General features: G+C 43.6%; 1 protein-coding gene across 4 annotated transcripts in view; it reads right to left on the reverse strand.

Annotated features, from left to right (window-relative positions):
• Positions 1 to 16,415, reverse strand: part of NF1 (neurofibromin 1) — a 79,861-nt gene that overhangs the window by 59,074 nt on the left and 4,372 nt on the right. For 2 of the 4 annotated variants that reach the window (XM_027660129.1, XM_027660128.1), the window contains exons 2-16: positions 12,685 to 12,830; positions 11,929 to 12,012; positions 9,312 to 9,502; positions 7,051 to 7,157; positions 6,728 to 6,795; positions 6,412 to 6,487; positions 5,744 to 5,901; positions 5,009 to 5,182; positions 4,708 to 4,830; positions 4,336 to 4,410; positions 3,487 to 3,618; positions 2,573 to 2,707; positions 1,897 to 2,010; positions 1,479 to 1,558; positions 15 to 138 (exon numbers count right to left, since the gene is read on the reverse strand). In XM_027660129.1, coding sequence (XP_027515930.1) covers positions 15 to 138; positions 1,479 to 1,558; positions 1,897 to 2,010; positions 2,573 to 2,707; positions 3,487 to 3,618; positions 4,336 to 4,410; positions 4,708 to 4,830; positions 5,009 to 5,182; positions 5,744 to 5,901; positions 6,412 to 6,487; positions 6,728 to 6,795; positions 7,051 to 7,157; positions 9,312 to 9,502; positions 11,929 to 12,012; positions 12,685 to 12,830 — 1,787 coding nt within the window. Of the gene's footprint in view, positions 1 to 14; positions 139 to 534; positions 630 to 1,478; positions 1,559 to 1,896; positions 2,011 to 2,572; positions 2,708 to 3,486; positions 3,619 to 4,335; positions 4,411 to 4,707; positions 4,831 to 5,008; positions 5,183 to 5,743; positions 5,902 to 6,411; positions 6,488 to 6,727; positions 6,796 to 7,050; positions 7,158 to 9,311; positions 9,503 to 11,928; positions 12,013 to 12,684; positions 12,831 to 16,415 lie in introns of those variants that run through there. The other 2 variants (XM_027660131.1, XM_027660130.1) reach the window with 2 other exon arrangements.

Below are 16,415 nucleotides of genomic sequence, written 5' to 3' on the forward strand. Positions count from 1 at the left end.
CAACATTCACTTACTTTGTTTTTCAGGAGAAATTTATTCCTACAGATGAGAATCTCTCGCAGCCACTTGAGGATTTCCGTGCTGCTCAGCATCTGATGGCTCGTGAGCTTCTTGCAGATATAAAAAAGCATTTGTGAACTGCAGCAAAACGAAGTTCAGGGTTAGCCTCAGCTGTGGGACCGCCGGGGTGAAGGTGCTACACTGCACTGCCCGTGGGAACAGGCCCTGAGCATGAACACCCTGTGCAGGGCTAACACTGCCTCTTGGAATGTCCCACAGAGAGCAGGGTGTGCACTGGGAACACCCAGCTCCCCTGGGGCCCTGCCCACCCCCAGCAGCCTGCTCAGCTCCTGAGGCCCTGCAGCCATGGGCTCCTGTCCCAGATGGGCTCCTGGCCCAGATGGGCTCCTGGCCCAGATGGGCTCCTGGCCCAGATGGGCTCCTGGCCCAGCCCACGCTCGGGGCCGTGGGCTCGGAGCCTCCAGCTCTCCCCAGACAGATACAGCACAGACAGGGCAGGACAAGGTTACCTACACTGCTCTGACAACGCCTCAACTCTGCTCTGGAAGGAACACATCTAGGGATGTTCCTTCTTCATATCCATTCAGGCCTCACACTCTCTGTTAAAACTGCCAAAGGGTCCAAATTAGTGTCAGTTGGGATGGGTTTTCCCCCAGCCCGAACAGAGCACAAACCCATTGCTGTTCCTACAAACTACAGCCCTGGGTGTCAGTTCCTGCCTGTCCAGGGGGGCTCAGCCCAGGTTTCCTCCTGCACTGCTGTTCCCTCCTTCTCCACCAAACATCAGCACTAATTCACAGTAAAGCACCAAATACTATTGGTTTTACTATTCAGCTCATGCAATTCTTACAATTCCGAGTTACAGATTCCTATCTTTTGGTTTAGCATTTTGTGTAATTTTGACTTTTTTGGAACTTCATTTCCCTTAATATTCTCCAAGAAATCGACCACAACAGCTGTTGTGAACTTATAAAGGCAAGATGATTTTAATGAATTAAATTTCTTCATAAATATACAGGAAAGACCAATGGAGACTGCAGGTCAGGCCAAGTTATCACCTTCTTTAGGGGAGGGCTTCAGAGTCAGGATTAGCAAACCCACTCTTCTGGAATTGCTCAGCATTAACCTCCCCTTAGTCCCAAATGGATGAAATAGAATTTAAAAAGTAGTAATCATTTGAATGAGGGGGGAAATCTCCAACTTTTCAAACTAATAATCATTTCTACACCTCAACATCTGCTGAAGAGTGCCATTAAGGGAGCCAGTGAAATGTTTGTTATATTTTTATTAAATTTGTATAGTGTAAGGAAGATACAACTTCTCCATGAATACACATGACAATTATGACTGCAGATTCCTGCTGTTGTTGCAAAGTTTTCCCAAAATACTCACAGCTATTTAAAAGAAGACAAATCAAAACAGCTATTTCTCTCATTTTTAGAAGTTAATTTACATACCTGATTTCCCAGAATGTTTCTATAGGAGCATCAGGATTCCACAAGTCAATGCTGTCCAACTGGTGCAGAACCAGCAAGGCCTAAAGTCAAACCAAAGAGTCTTGCTTAAAGACAGCAATTCACAGAGTGCACGAGCACAGGCACAGAAATAGATGCAGGCACACATCCATTACATTGTTTTGAACACAAGATGTAAAAAGCATGACAGAAGGACAAGAGTTCATTGTTAGTCCACATCAGAAGTATTTCATTTCAGAGTCTTTACCCACATTTGTACTCCAAACCTAGAGGTTTTCCTCTGTATTTCCACACAAAGCCATCCCAGGCACACAGACACAATGTTTTCAAAAGACAGGTTTTGGCTTTAACATTACCAATGTCCAGCTGTGAAAATGCCAGTGCCTGCCCCAGTGCTCACCTCCATGGCCTCCTGGGCTATGTCTGGCATGCTGGACTGTGGCACCAGCTGGACAAGGCCTGTGATCAGCTCTGCCGTGCTCCCCTGGGTCTCAGGGCCCTGCTTCCTGGGATTCTGAACAGCAACAAGGGAAGCAAATTTAAGCTGGAGAACTTTTTAATGCCTGCCCACATTACTGACTGCTACAGTACCATTCCTCTGGTTGAACCAGGTGGATTTTGGGATCTTCAGGAGAGTCTGTCATTTTATTTTTAATCCATGGATACCCCTTGCATGTCATGTCTTTGATAGAACTGAAATATGTTTAAATTAAACAATGACAGATCTGAGAAAATGGAAGATCTAAGACTGTATGTCTTACATTGAAATTATGACTAATTTCCAACCTCCTTATTTTAATTTTCTTCTATTCCCCTCTCCTTCCCCCATCTTCCCCTTCAGAGTCACAGAACTTTATGCTCCTTCTCATTGTGTTGCTCTGATTCTACAAAATCTATTACAGTTTCTTTTTTGTTCTATCTTTTGCCTTTAGAAGCATAGGAGCATCATAACCAGAGACAAGGATGAGTAGGATGTGTCCTAGATGCCAGGTGTATGTTTTTAATCTTTATTCATTTAGCAGCTTCAAAAGTAAACTCCACCACAAATGAACAGTGTGATAGTGGGATGTACTTACACACAGCAAGAGCTTTGGATCTGCATGGATCAGTTTTACCAAGGACAACAGCAGGAACTTGTAGCTTCTGGTTTCCAAATCAGTAGGTTTTTCTTTAAATTTAAGGCTTGTCATTTTCTCCTTAAATGTAAGACTCTGATGGAAGGAAAAACAGTCACAGTCCTTGTCAGGAAGGTAGTCAAACATAACAGTTACAATTAAACATCTTATGAAATGTATTGCTTTTATAACCTATAACTCAAGACAAAGTTTAGAAGTATACAAAATTCAAGTATAGTTGCACAGCCTTCTGCTTCAAAATCCCCCTCTCCCACAGGCAATCCCTTCATTGAACCTTTGAAGTTCCTGTAAGAATTGTTTCAGTGAGTTGTACGTGGGCATAAAAGTTTTTGCATAAGAAACTATGGCAAAATCTCAATTTACTCAAGACTTTTTCCAAGACAGCCAAGAATACTGACTTTATTTCATAATGCTTGAAAAATCTTTATTTTATTGCTGTCACCAAGACCAAACAGTCAACTTGCTCAACAGAAAGCAAGACAAATGAAGACCTACTCATGCCAATCGTGGTAAAAGCACTGCAGTTTTCAACAATTATCTTTACATACAGAATGTTTTTGTTTTTCAGATTAAGCAAGAATGGATGTGTTACACCCTGCTATTCACACAGCCAGAAAGCTTAAAATGGACAGTTAGCCACAGAAGACAGAAGAAATACTTCTACATTGCCAGTTTAAAAGCAGCAGGAAACTGGAGAAACATGGAACCAGAAAGAGTCACTCCCCCAGCACCTGCAGGGTCACAGAGCAGGTGTGGCTCTCTGCTGCTCTGTGCAGCACAGCGTTCTTCCCCCCTCTAGGTTCCAGTGACTCCAAAAGCTGGGCTGGAGCCATGCCCAGGAGGAGGAGTCTTACCGGGGTCATGCGGATGGCGGGGTGTGCCCCGCAGCCCTGGATGGCCTTGTGCAGGGTCTCGCTGAACATGCTGCGCAGCTCCACCGAGTGGCAATACACGGCATCGATCCGGGGCCACCAGTCCAGCGCCGACTGCAGGGGACAGCCAGGCTGTTACACTGCTGCTGCTGCAGCACCCCCACCCCTGCTGTGCACTCCCAGCTCACAGAGGCCATCCTTTACACCCGGGTGGCACAGTGCTACCCACACGGCTGCCTTCTCATCGTGAAACTCATGATACACAAACGAGTTGCAACAGAAGAGCCAGTTCCAACTCAGCTGCTCACTACATCACTCTCCTACCTGAACAAACTGAAACCAGAAGTGCAGAAGGCTGTGGTAGATGAACAACTGCACAAATTTTCAAAATATTTTCATCTCTCAGCACTCACCCTCATTTCACACTACTTAAATCCCCAAAGAAAACCACAAGGCCAGCTCTACCCCAGGTCAACAGACTGCAAGGAGGTGGTACAACTGTGCATGTCCTGAGAGTGGTTTTCAGGTATCAATATTTATCATAAAACCACAGATCATGAGATTCGTTTGTCATCCTACATCAGAGGGATATGTACATCTCTGTACTGGAATGCTATAGATGTTATACTGGAAGCTGGGCTCTCACACTGGGAATCCACTGGTGGGAAGCACAGAGGGATTTGCACGCTCTTCCTTATTAGCAAGCAACTCCTGCTGCATGGACACGAGCAACAAGATTTGGTCTACTCCCCAGACTGCATTTACTGAGCAGATATTGATCTGAATAGAAGCCCCAGATCCCTGGGTTGATGAAATAGTGCCAGAACTTACATTTGTGATAATTCGGTGGAGCGAATTTACCAGCACATAATGAAATGTTGATGGGGAATTCTGTGCCAAGCAGATCTACAATAAAAACACATAAAAGCCACTTAGGAACATCTTTGTCTTTCCCATCCTTCTTATCACACTGAATAACATCTTGAAGCCTTTTTATTAAATTGACAAAGCTGTCAAATCTGAACAAGGGAAGCCTAATCAGCCGAGGAAAGTTTTATAATAACATGCAGGGATTTATTACTAAGGGATATTTATACAGCTGAGCTCATTTATGAGCTTCCAGCTGCTGTTAGCACAGCTTTTATAACTGACAGGTCGTCAATGGCATGCAGAGAATGACTTACCAGCAAGTGCTGTTCTCACCTTAAAGTGCTGGTTGTTGTGAGGATTTATGCGGAAGCAGGAAACCAAGCAGTCAATCATCAGGTCTACATCTGCATTCTGATTGCCTCTTGAGAAAGGTTTGCTTGGGTTAAACAGCAGGTTCTATTTATTTCAGAAAAATGCAAACATGTAAATAAGGTACCAAGATTATTCCTGTCTACTTTCAGTATAAAACTTTCCAGTGAAAAACACTGGTAATCAATTAAGGAGAAATTCAAACTTTATTTCTGTATTTTAAAACTCAAATTTCTCACTGCAATTAGGAAACAGACATTTTTACCTTAAGATCTAGTACCATGGACTGCACCAGCAGGAAAATGACAGAATTATCTTCCCAGTTGATGTAGGTAGATGCTTTGCACAGTTTAACACAAGCAATAGCAGCACTTTCAGTCAGCTGCCTGCTCCCACTGTGGCCTGCAAGGGCCTTCCTGAGATTGTCCAGGAACAGCTTCTGCAGAATTCAAACCAGGAACAGTTATAACCAGATACTGGGATGGCAAAAAACAACTTGATGCAGCCCTCTGGGGAAATTCTGTATTTATTAATGCCATTCCCTTTGGTGGGTCTGGGGCAATCAGACTGGCACAAACAGGGGTGGTTGTTCCCTCTCAGCCAACGTTTGCAGCCACATCAAACTCGACACCAGCTGCAGGTGCAGCAGTCACAGAGCACAGAGCACACACCCTGCAAGCCCCACAACTCCTCAGCACAGCCAAACACCAGCCAGGCTCCCATTGCTGCTGCTGGAGGCAGAGGAAATGACAACAGAGGGTCAAATCTCCAAGGAGATGGAGAAGTTCTGAAATAACACTGTTTGGGACATACTATCCTAATGAAATACTGACAGTGAAAGAAGATATGTGAGAACTCAAAAGGGGTGCATAAATTTACACAGGGAACTGCAATGTGCTCTTTAGGTAGGAAAGACAAAATTAAATACACCTGAAATATAGAATCAGCAAAAGCAAGTATCCTTCAGAAACCAGAGCCAGAATTCAGCTACCTGTCTTACCTTGTTCATTTTAGTCTCCTCTACCACGTCCTTTGCAATATCTTGGATTATCTCTGGACACAGGACCAGGAGGATGATCTGCAGTGGCCACACTGCTGCTTTACGCTTTGTGCTTTCAGCAAAGCCATCCACCAAGTCAAACAACTTCTCAGCACAATCTGCATAAAACATAAGCCCAAGTTCAATACCAGTTTTAATTCCAGAGACAAAGAACAGGTATAAAAGAGCAGAGGGACAGTTCCACCTACACAGAAGAAAGGTTCTCTTTTGCACATTACTGGCATATTACTGGGGATGACATGGTCTCAACACAGTTAAAGACATGGTTTATCCAAAAATATAAATTTTCCTCTCTTTGTCACTAGAGAAAAATAAAGGTGATGTTCTCTAAGTTTTTATCCTGTATCGAGATGAAAAATATACATTCAAAGAGTCTCAATCTTTTGGGGTTTATTTCTTTGTGTTGTGAAGCACAATAATAATCTCTAATAGGGGAGTCAGGAAAGAAGAGAGATGGCAACATAACCTTACCTGCCCTGGCAAAGGTGACACAAATTTGTTTATTTGCAGGCTGCACAAGGAGCAAAGAGGGCACAAAATGCAAGTGAATGCATTTTGGGGATGTCTGAGAGACCAGCCTTTGAACACTGTCATGTGTTATGCCTTACCAGCCATGTCAGTCTGGGGTGTTTGGTACAGCTTTGTGAATTCATCAGGATAGTTTTCCACCCAGTTCCAAAATGCCTGCAGATAATGCAAAACACCTTTACATTCCAGAGCTTTCAAACAGCTTTTCTGAATTATGTATTTAAATGAAGCGAGATTTTATCCTTAATGCTAATCACACAAAATTTCTTACAAAACATATTTGCATCAAAGGGAGGCAACCACTTATATTTTACAGTAAATCACTGCATTGCAACTATTCCTAAACTAGAGGAAGTCTGCAAATAAGCAATGAAAGACAAGCATTGAAACCCTTACCTTTTCCAGACTGTTGATAACAGCTAACTGAGCTACTTTCTTAAGGGCTTTAAACTTGAATACAGTCTCTGTAAAGATAAAACATTTCTGCACTTAGAACAGAAACTTGGATCTAAAAAGTAACACAGGTTATAAAAAACATTTGAAGTGCAAAGTAGTTTTCAAACCGATGTTTTTATGCTACTTAACTATTTTAAAATATTTTGGTAAATATATGACTGTTTGGAGTAAAACAGGGCAATAAAAGATATAGCAATTGCAGTGTCATCTCTGACTAACCAGACTGAAAAAGAAGTATTTCAAAACAGAGGCTCAAATCATACCTTGCAAGAGTCGCTTGAGTTTGGAACAATCCACACTGATGTACTGTAAAAGTTCAATATCATGAACATCAGCATTATCTTCTGAGCAAACAGTCAGTTCCTGCAACCTAAAAATAAGCAAAGTAAAGTAAATCCATCATATCATGTCAGACAGGTATGAACACACCTATGATTCTACACATTTCAGTAGCATGGAACATTCTGTGACCTCCTCATAAACTACCATCTCCTCAGATAAACTTTTCCACGTTTAGAAATAAAAGATGGATCTTGCATGATTAAGAGTTAATATTATAGTCTTATTACACCCTCATACCAAAAATGGAGCTAGAAATACCAGTGGTGAGCCTTACAAAATGCCAATACCTTCTGGTGTTTGTGCCCAAGATTTGCCAAAATCCTTGTGTTACCCACCCTACTGTAGCAGTAACCTTGTCATCTTTTCAACTAAGCATTAGATTAAGGGAATCATGACACCTTTAGGCTACTGCTCCTTTGCAGCAAGTCCTGCCCCAGCTAAGTTCTCAGAGTAAAGCAGAGACTGATGGCCCTTGGTATCACTGGACTGAGCTACAACCATTCCTGGTGCACAGTTCTGTGGCCTGAGCAAACGGGATGCAGTTTAATCACACCAGTTTAAACACAATGGTATCTTTTCACACTTGTGTATCAGATAATTTACTCAACATCTCACAGACACCAGGCCACTAACAACTAGAGCATATGTTCCCACAAACTCAGACTGCCCTGGCGTGTTCCAAAGCTACAGATGTGTTTCAGACATGGAATGTGATTTCTAGTACTAGACACAAAAGCAGTTCTTCATTTCTCCAACGTCAGGAAACTTAACAGCCCTCGCTGGGAATGGGAAGGTCCCCTCTGCTGTGCTTTTCATGCCAAAACTCCCCCAGCTGCTGTGCAAGGCCCAGAAATATTCCTAAACAGGAAACCCAGGTCAGAGATCAGCAGTGCTGACTGGAGGAGTGACCCCTGTGGAGACCAGAGAGCTGGTCAAACATTTAACTATTGCTGTGCAAGCCATGTGAGGGGAAAAACAGCTCAGGGGAAAGCACTCTGCTCTGCTCAAAGGCATGGGAAGGAGGGCTTTGGAGCTTGGGAACAAACCGTGCTGCAAATATGTGCAGATCCACGGACAGATTCACAGACTCGAAAAATTGTAACTGAAAAATACTTCCTATAAAGGGAGCAAAAGAAATTGTTTCCATTTCCATCAGCAACAAAACACAATCAACCTATTGAGCAAAACCACATCCTTCATGCTAGCTGCCAAGTCTATCTTGAAATAAAAGTTATTAATGGTTCTGTAAAAACTCTGAAAATACTTCAGAATTAAAATTAATCATTTTAGACCGATTTCCAAAATGCAAATATTTTCCAAAAGAATAGATAAATACATAATGAAAATATAAATCATTGTTTCCATTAAATTGGTTCATTCACTGCTGTGTGACCACAGAAGGCTGCCCAAGCTCCACTTCTACTACAGGATGACCTCAGTTGTTATATACTGTGTGACAAGAGCTAAGTTGCTTCAAGCACCTTTCAAGAAACATCAAAGTATTTCAGGAATAAAAAGCTTAACACCACTGTAGTGGACTGACAAATGCTGAAGCATCAGAAGGATCTGGAACAGGGCAAAACCAGCAAAGAATAGATGGAAGTTTTGTGCTTGTCTCCCTTCTCACTCAGAAAAGCAGAAAACCCAGTTATTTTTACAGTAAATGTGCTGCGAAACTCAAGTCAGTCAGAAGACAAATGGGTCTTTTCCCACAACTAACAAACAGCCCAGCTGTTTGTCCCCTTCAGGCATAAGACAGATTTAACATAAAAGCCTCCTAGCTGGAAAAATTAGACAGGAAAACAGCCTGGGGGCTCCAGCAGAGCTGTGGACAATCTCCAGTTTTCCTTCTAAATTTGTAAGTAAAGGGATAAAACCCTTTAGCTTCAGCATCCTTTTATTTCCAAGACACCTTGCACCCAGAAGAACTCTACTCAACCTACTCAGCTGAATTATTTTCACTCATTATTTTCACCTGTACTTTTGAAAGCAGATTAAAAAAGCAATCAATGCAGCTCACAGGAAGCATGTCAGCAGTAACCCAGGACGGGCAGGGAACGGGTTCAGTTCGTAACCTGGAACTCGAGGGAAATGTTGAAAGGAGCCCCACTGGAGAAGGACCTTGTCAAAGAGCATTCTGCAGTGTGTGCACAGACCCCAGGGGGTGCTGCCAGCCCCGTACCTGGTGGAGATGCGGCTGAAGACGGCGTTGAAGTTGTTGCAGCTGAGGGAGAAGAGCACCCCCGAGGCGGAGCTGCGCAGCTCGGCCGCGTGCTGGTTGCCCTCGCGGTACGTGTGGATGAAGTGGCAGATCTCGGGCAGCAGCTGCTTCACCAGCATCGTCTCATCCAACCTCATGGTGTCCTTTGGTTGCTAAAAATAAACAAGTGCTCGAATGAATTCTGGTTTGGAGGCAAAAAAACTGGGGCGTCTGCCACGAGCGGGCCCAGGGCCTGGGTCTGCCCTCCCGACCTGCCCCAGGTTGCACTGAGCACAGCCCAGGGGGCTGCACAGAACGGCTGCTCTCCATCCCAGCCACATCCCAGCCACATCCCAGCACGGCCAAACCACCCCACGCTCCCAGCTAAGGCTCCGAAAGAGGGAGGACAGGAGGCTGATCAACATCACAAAGGATGAAACCTTCAAAGCCTACAAAAATCCAGTGAAGTTTCATAACCACCCCTAATTGTTGGTTGGGGTTTGTGTCTCCCCTTACTCCAGTTCATACATGACTGAGGAGAGTTGCCCAGTTGTCTACAATTCCTTTTATCAAGCTATTAAACGAAAAACCATTACTTATAACTCTACAAAATTGCTGAGTGGCAGAACCGGCAATATCAAAAGTTTACTAGAATCTATTTAGCAGAAAAAATGTCACTAATGTGGGTTTTGAAGTAACCCACTCTTTGTTCTGATGAGGGCACCCTGGAAGCTGCTCTGAGTCAAGGATCAGCAGAGCACGAAGATTAAAGGGCAAAGATTCACCCTCACATCTCTTTTGGGTAAGATCTTGGTCACTACATTTTGACAGCGAGTATTTTATACTAAAAAAATGAACCAAAAAAGAGGTGTTCCTCCCTGGTTCTTGCCAGGGGGTTCTCTATGTGAGTCAAAAATGGCTTAACTTCCCTGCAACAGAAAAAAATCTAATTTTTGCCAATGTGCACAGTGTGAGACATAAGGAAACTATTTACAAAAGAATTCAAAGTGAAACTTTGCTCTACTAAGAGCAAGTTTTAACAGAAGGGTCAGCATTAAAGCTTTCTAAAATTTTACCAATGAATTTTCCATAGGGAATTGGGAAGTTTCAGAGACTCCCACTTAGTTGACCTGAGTCCTGTTGCCATGAGAACTTGATGAAACATTGAGCAAGAAATGCATCTGAAGACACCACAGAACACAACACGCTTCGTACAGACCTTTGGCTCACTCTTATTTAACATGTTCTGCCTCAAACTGCTCTCATTTGAACTGACAGAGCAAGAAATATTCAGCACAAATTTAGGCTGTTTAAATATCATCAACTATCAGGAAAACCACTACTGTTTCAAACAATACGAATAAAAGAAATATTTAAAAATAATTAATTTCTGAAGTTAAAATGGGTTTCTTTGACTCACTGCATCAAAGATAAAAAGTGCCAAAAGAGGTGTTTACCACAGCTGGAAATTATTCTGGAAAATGTATTTACCTGGAACTTCTGTGATTTTAGAAGAATCCACAACTATTCAGACAGGTTTAGTACTGTAAGACTTGACAGGTCTAACCACAGTAAGGTCATTACCTTACACAGTAAGAACCTTCAAAAACTAGTGCAGGGAAACAGCAAAGAGCTCAGATGATTTCAGGACATTCCTCCAGGAATACAGCTTTAAAAAGCAAATCCCTTCTTGTTGCAGGAACACAGCACTGCAAGTGCTGCTCCCAGTGCAGTCTGGTTAGTCCCAGCCCAGCCCAGCCCGTGTCCAGCCAGCACTGCTGTCACCCACAGGGACCAGCAAAGTGCCTCTCACAGCTCTGACTGCAGGGCTTGGACAGGGCCAGCAATGCAATCTAGGAAACACCTGCAAAACTCATCTGCACAGCAGTGCCAGCAAAGGTTCTGCTGCACAGGAACGTACATGGAAAACGACTTCAACAAACGAAAGCTTCAAGAAATGCAAAGAAAACTCAGCACTGTCTGCAGAGAACTCAGCAGCAGGAAACAAATACTTGTACTGAATTATCTGCTACTTTGAACATGATTTACTATCACGTTACTTTTCCTGTTTAAAGGATGGAAATATTTCAATGTATCTGTTCAGGAAATACTGAGCAGGATACGCCAGGAGCCTTCAAAGCCTACAGAAATCTGGTGAAGCTTCATATCCACCTCTAATCGTTGGTTGGGGTTTGTGTCTCCCCTTACTCCAGTTCATACATGACTGAGTACAGTTGTCAAGTTGTCTGCAATTCCTTTTATCAAGTTATTAAATGAAAAACCTTTACTTATAACTCTACAAATCTGCTGAGTGGCGGAACCGGCAATACCAAAAGTTTACTAGAATCTATTCAGCAGAAAAGATGTCAGTAATTCTAGGCAAAAAAAAGCACCCTCCAAATCTTTAATGTATCAATTATCTCAACTACATGTATTTATAGGAAGCTTTATTATTTTTTAAATGGCATTAATCCTACTTTGCTATAGATCTGATCAGTTCTAACTTTAGCACCAGCAATAACAGACACACAAGCATTTGACTTGTACTCTCCAACCCATTTGATTCCCACTTAGCAATTGCTTATGCAAGCCTACTCACCCCTGCCAGACATTTTTCCAGTGTATCCAAGATAATCAGCTGAGATAGATACAAATTCTTTTCAGCAGTTTCTCCAAATATTCTCTGGAAGTAGAAAGGATACGGATTCATCTGAGACACAGAAATTTGACTTGCAATGCACTAAAGCAGCAAAGTGGCTACATAAGCTATAAAAACATAAAAAGAAGCACTGCCAGAGCCTGGCCAGTTGTGTTACCTGCCTGGGGAGAGTCCACACGATCACAGATCACGTGGCTCCAAAACTCAATGAACTTTTCTCATGATAAATCCAAACCCAGGCTTTCCATTGAAAAAACAAAACATCCAACAGGATCCTTCTCAGCAGCTCCTTTGCCCTGCTGCACTCCTGCCCTTCAGGTGCTCCTTGCACTGCTGCCCTGGACACCTGAAGCACCTTCCCATGGCAGCACAGCCTCTGCTCTGAGCCCCGGGGCAGTGTCAGGTTCCTCCTGTACCCCAGAGCTCCAACCTCACACCTGCCCAGCTGCAGACCCCACACCAACAGAGGATTCCCCTGAACCTCCCCCTGCCTTTGGGTTTCTCTGCCCCAGCTCCCACTGCCTTTCTGTGGCTCCAAGAGATGCTGCTGGTGAACTTCGGAACAGAAAAAATTAAGTGTACAAGGCAAGCAACAGTTTGACTAAATTTCAAGTAATTCTCTGCAGATTGTACAACACAAATAAATAGCAATCACTTGAATAAAATCACCAAGCAATGCAAAATTCGAAGACTTACCATGTTATTAACATTTTTTAAGATAGTAGTGAGACCACTGATGACCAGGGAAAACTTGTACTTGGAAATGTTGATGAGACATTCCTTGTTGTGCTCCGTACTGACTTTGGTGTGGGTATTCTGCTGGCAAACCTTGATTGGAAGCTACAAGAGAAAACTGCTTTAAGCTTTTTCAGAGCTTTAAAGATGAATTAAAAATTTGTGACACACCAGAAACAACCTTGAAAAACATTCTACAAGAGACAACTGCAAACATGTTATTTCATTTTCTCTACGTTCATCTTTCCATTAGTTATCTATAAAACAAAATGCTGAAGTTCACCTGTTCCTTTCTCTGAATTGAAAGTAAACCTCTATTTTGTGATAAATTTTCTACGAACTGAATGTCAAAGCAATCCAAAAGAAAAGAAAAATGTAAGACAGAATTCTAAGAAAAGATTGTTTTTTTCAAAAGTTAGCTCATTAAAGAACAAAAATCTCCAAGGCTAATACATGCAAGAAAAAAAAGGAAAAAAAAGCCTTTTGGGCCCTGAGAGGAGTAAACTGAGGTAAAATGCCAGGAGGTCCCAGAGCAGGCTGGAAGGCAGCAGCAGTGACACAGGACAGAACTGGCCAAGAGGCATCACCAAGGCCTGGGAGGAACCAGCAGTGACCCCGCAGCACCCAAGGATGTGGTGACTCAGGGGTCCCCCACAAACACTCCCAGGAGATGCACCTCAGCTTCCAACACACCTCAAGCACCTGTGAGCCCCACGTTACCTGTCCTGCCCAACACCCAGTGGGACAAACCAGACCTGAAATGCATCTTTTCCAGGCAGGAGAAGATTCAGAGCGACTGCACAAGCCCGAGATGTTCCTCTTGCTGTGTGAACACTGGGCACTTTTTTTCCTGCTGTACCCAAATTCTTCAGGGGTCACAAACAAGTCACTTCCCAGGCACCCACCCACTGCCCCTGCCCACTCAAATGCCCCGAGAACATCAGAGAGGCGAATCTTCCGAAAAACATCTCGCTGAGGATTTACAGTGTTTAAAAGCAAACAAATGCAGCAGCGTTTGTGCCCTTTGTGTTTTGAAGCGTGACCTTGGGATTCTCTATTCATAGAAACTCGAATTGCTACTACAAGTTTTAACAAATTTGGGCTAGAACTGTGGCTAAACCTGTATTCTGAACGACACCAACAGCTCAGTGGAAATGTCACGGTGCAGTATTTGTGCATTGGGAAGATTACCAGAGAGAGAGAACTTCAGAGAGGGGAAAAGAAGGATTCCAAGGAAATACAATCAGCTTTACAGCTGCAAAATGCTTAAAGAGCCACCTCCCAGGCTGGGGGCTCTGGGGAGGGCACACTCCCCACCAGCAGCCCCCAACACCTCTGCAAGCCCCTGACACCCCTGGCTATGATGGGAGAGGTTGAAGTGTTTAGAATGCAAGATGAGTCAAAGAACCCAGCTTGGAACACTTGTGCTCAACAGTTCTGAGTGCGTGTCCTGGGGCTGGGAAATGGGCCTCCACCACACCGATGCCTGGGGGGATTCCTTTCTGGACAAGCCGAGCTTTGGTTTGGGTTTAAGTTCAGCTCCTTTGGTACCAGGGACTAGGGTCACTCTGGAGGTTGGCTGCCTTTCCTAAGAGAGTGACTGTTCATCCAAAGGAAGTGGAAGTGGCAGGTTAGGTGAGCCCAGAGCCCCCGGAGCACTGGCAGCTCCCTGAGGAAGGCGGGCTCTGGGCACTGCCTCCAGGAACACCCTGAGGGCTGTTCCTCCAGGAGAGGGTCTGACATCCTCACCTGCACACCCTCCCACAGCACCACAGGGCAATCCAGGTAATTTCCACTGAAATCCGTGATTCCCTGAGCGTTCCCACGGCGATGATTTACAGCAGCACAAGGCGCTTCCATGTGCTCATTTTAACCCCAGAAAAGCAGAATAAACACCACCTATGACTCAAGCTTTGTTTTCACTGTTAGATGTTATTTTACAACACATTTTTGGAAGTCATTGGTGGATGACAGATATATTTAATTTGAAATTTCACCATTACCAGTACTTTTTATTTGAATTTTCAAGTCTCTGTGCTGACAGCAGCAGCAAAGCTTAACACCACTGAGTGCTGAAACACTTCAGAAGAGCCTCTCACAGAAATTGTGTCATAGATCTAGTTCTGTGTGCTCCCATGCCAGAGAAAAAAATCACATTACACACTTCTGGAGCTTCCTGCCACAACAGCCACTACAACAAGGTCATCTAGAAGTAACACTGCTTTTTATACTATCTTTTAAAATAGGAAACTATATAAAAAGGAAATATTAGCACTGTTATTTTGGGTTTTTTAATTCTCAGCTATTTCCTTTGTGCACTCTGACGCTGAAGCATTTCATTTCCCCTCACAGAAGGCAGTGCCAGTGCTGAGTGACCAAAGAGAAACTACTTCACTCCTCTAGAAATACCTAGTAATATAAACACCGGGGGAAAAAAGTTGAAATTTTACTTTCATTGCCTTTGATTTTATTTTCAAAAAAAAGAAATACTGACAAATAGTTTCCTGTAGAGCTATTTGAATTAGAAACAGAATTTAAAGTACAGAGCTTAAATATAACTGGGGCTTCAAACCCCGAACACGTCCCGTTCTGAGCTCAGCCCAGGTCAGCAAAGGGACAGTCACTGCTCCAGCTCTTTTCACTCTGAAATAGGGAGCAACAGCCAAAGAGCTGGGACTGCCCTGGGGCAGTACAACCCCACTGAGGTGGGCTCCACAGACCCTACCCCTCCCTGATCCAGCCTGACCACTCCTCACGCTGTCAAAAAGGGCTCAGGCAACAGCAGCATTTCCGTCTAAAATTGGCCTCATGTCATGCAGTGGACAAACACAAAGAGATGAAATCTGGAGCCTTCCCAGCCACCAAACTTTAAATCTTTGAGAGGGAAAAAAAGAAAAAAGAGATTTACTGGGCACTCTTTAAAGGCAAATTATAAATCTGGCTTTGAAAGACTTCAGTAAGTGCCACTAGAGGAATGCAAAGCTGTAGAGAAGTGCCAGCACTGTGGCACCTGATGACTGGCCTGTCACAGCACTGCAACTGGCCTCAGTTTAGAGACTGATGCACTGTCACCCAAAACTGTTCCGTTAAGGAATCCTCCCTTGGTCAGAGATGCTAATTATTAAGAAAAACGTGTGGGTTTCCTGCCTGTGAAGTGATGAGCACCTGTTTCAGGTATCCTCAAGTCTGCAGGAAGGTCCAACCTCTTGCTAAATGCCCGTGGACATTGGTTTGAAACTACCACCACTACCAGGCCTGAGTGTGTGTGAGATGTGCACTCAGGCTCTTGGGAAGGGCTACAATGAGCCATGGGTTTTGCTTTAAAACTTGTAAAAAATGAGCACAAAGTTAATTCATCTCTATTTAGTAAAAAAATCTGCATTTAATGTTTTTATTTTCAGAAGTTATGGAGTAAGCCTAAGTGCTTTCTCACTTCAAACAAAGTTACTATTTCAACTTTTTTGTGCAAGACACAATTTTGGAAGAACATTAAGAACTCAGAGTCTGATAGATAACCCTTGTGGGCTGCAGGATCTGGAATGACACTGCTGAAATCACTGTCCTGCCAAATCCAGGGAACAGGTAGCACCCACCAGCACAGGTATCCAGGGAACAGGCAGCACCCACCAGCACAGGTATCCAGGGACAGGCAGCACCCACCAGCACAGGTATCCAGGGACAGGCAGCACCCA

Source organism: Corapipo altera, unplaced genomic scaffold (genome assembly GCF_003945725.1).
Source record: "Corapipo altera isolate COAL_440 unplaced genomic scaffold, ASM394572v1 271, whole genome shotgun sequence".
NCBI lineage: Eukaryota > Metazoa > Chordata > Aves > Passeriformes > Pipridae > Corapipo > Corapipo altera.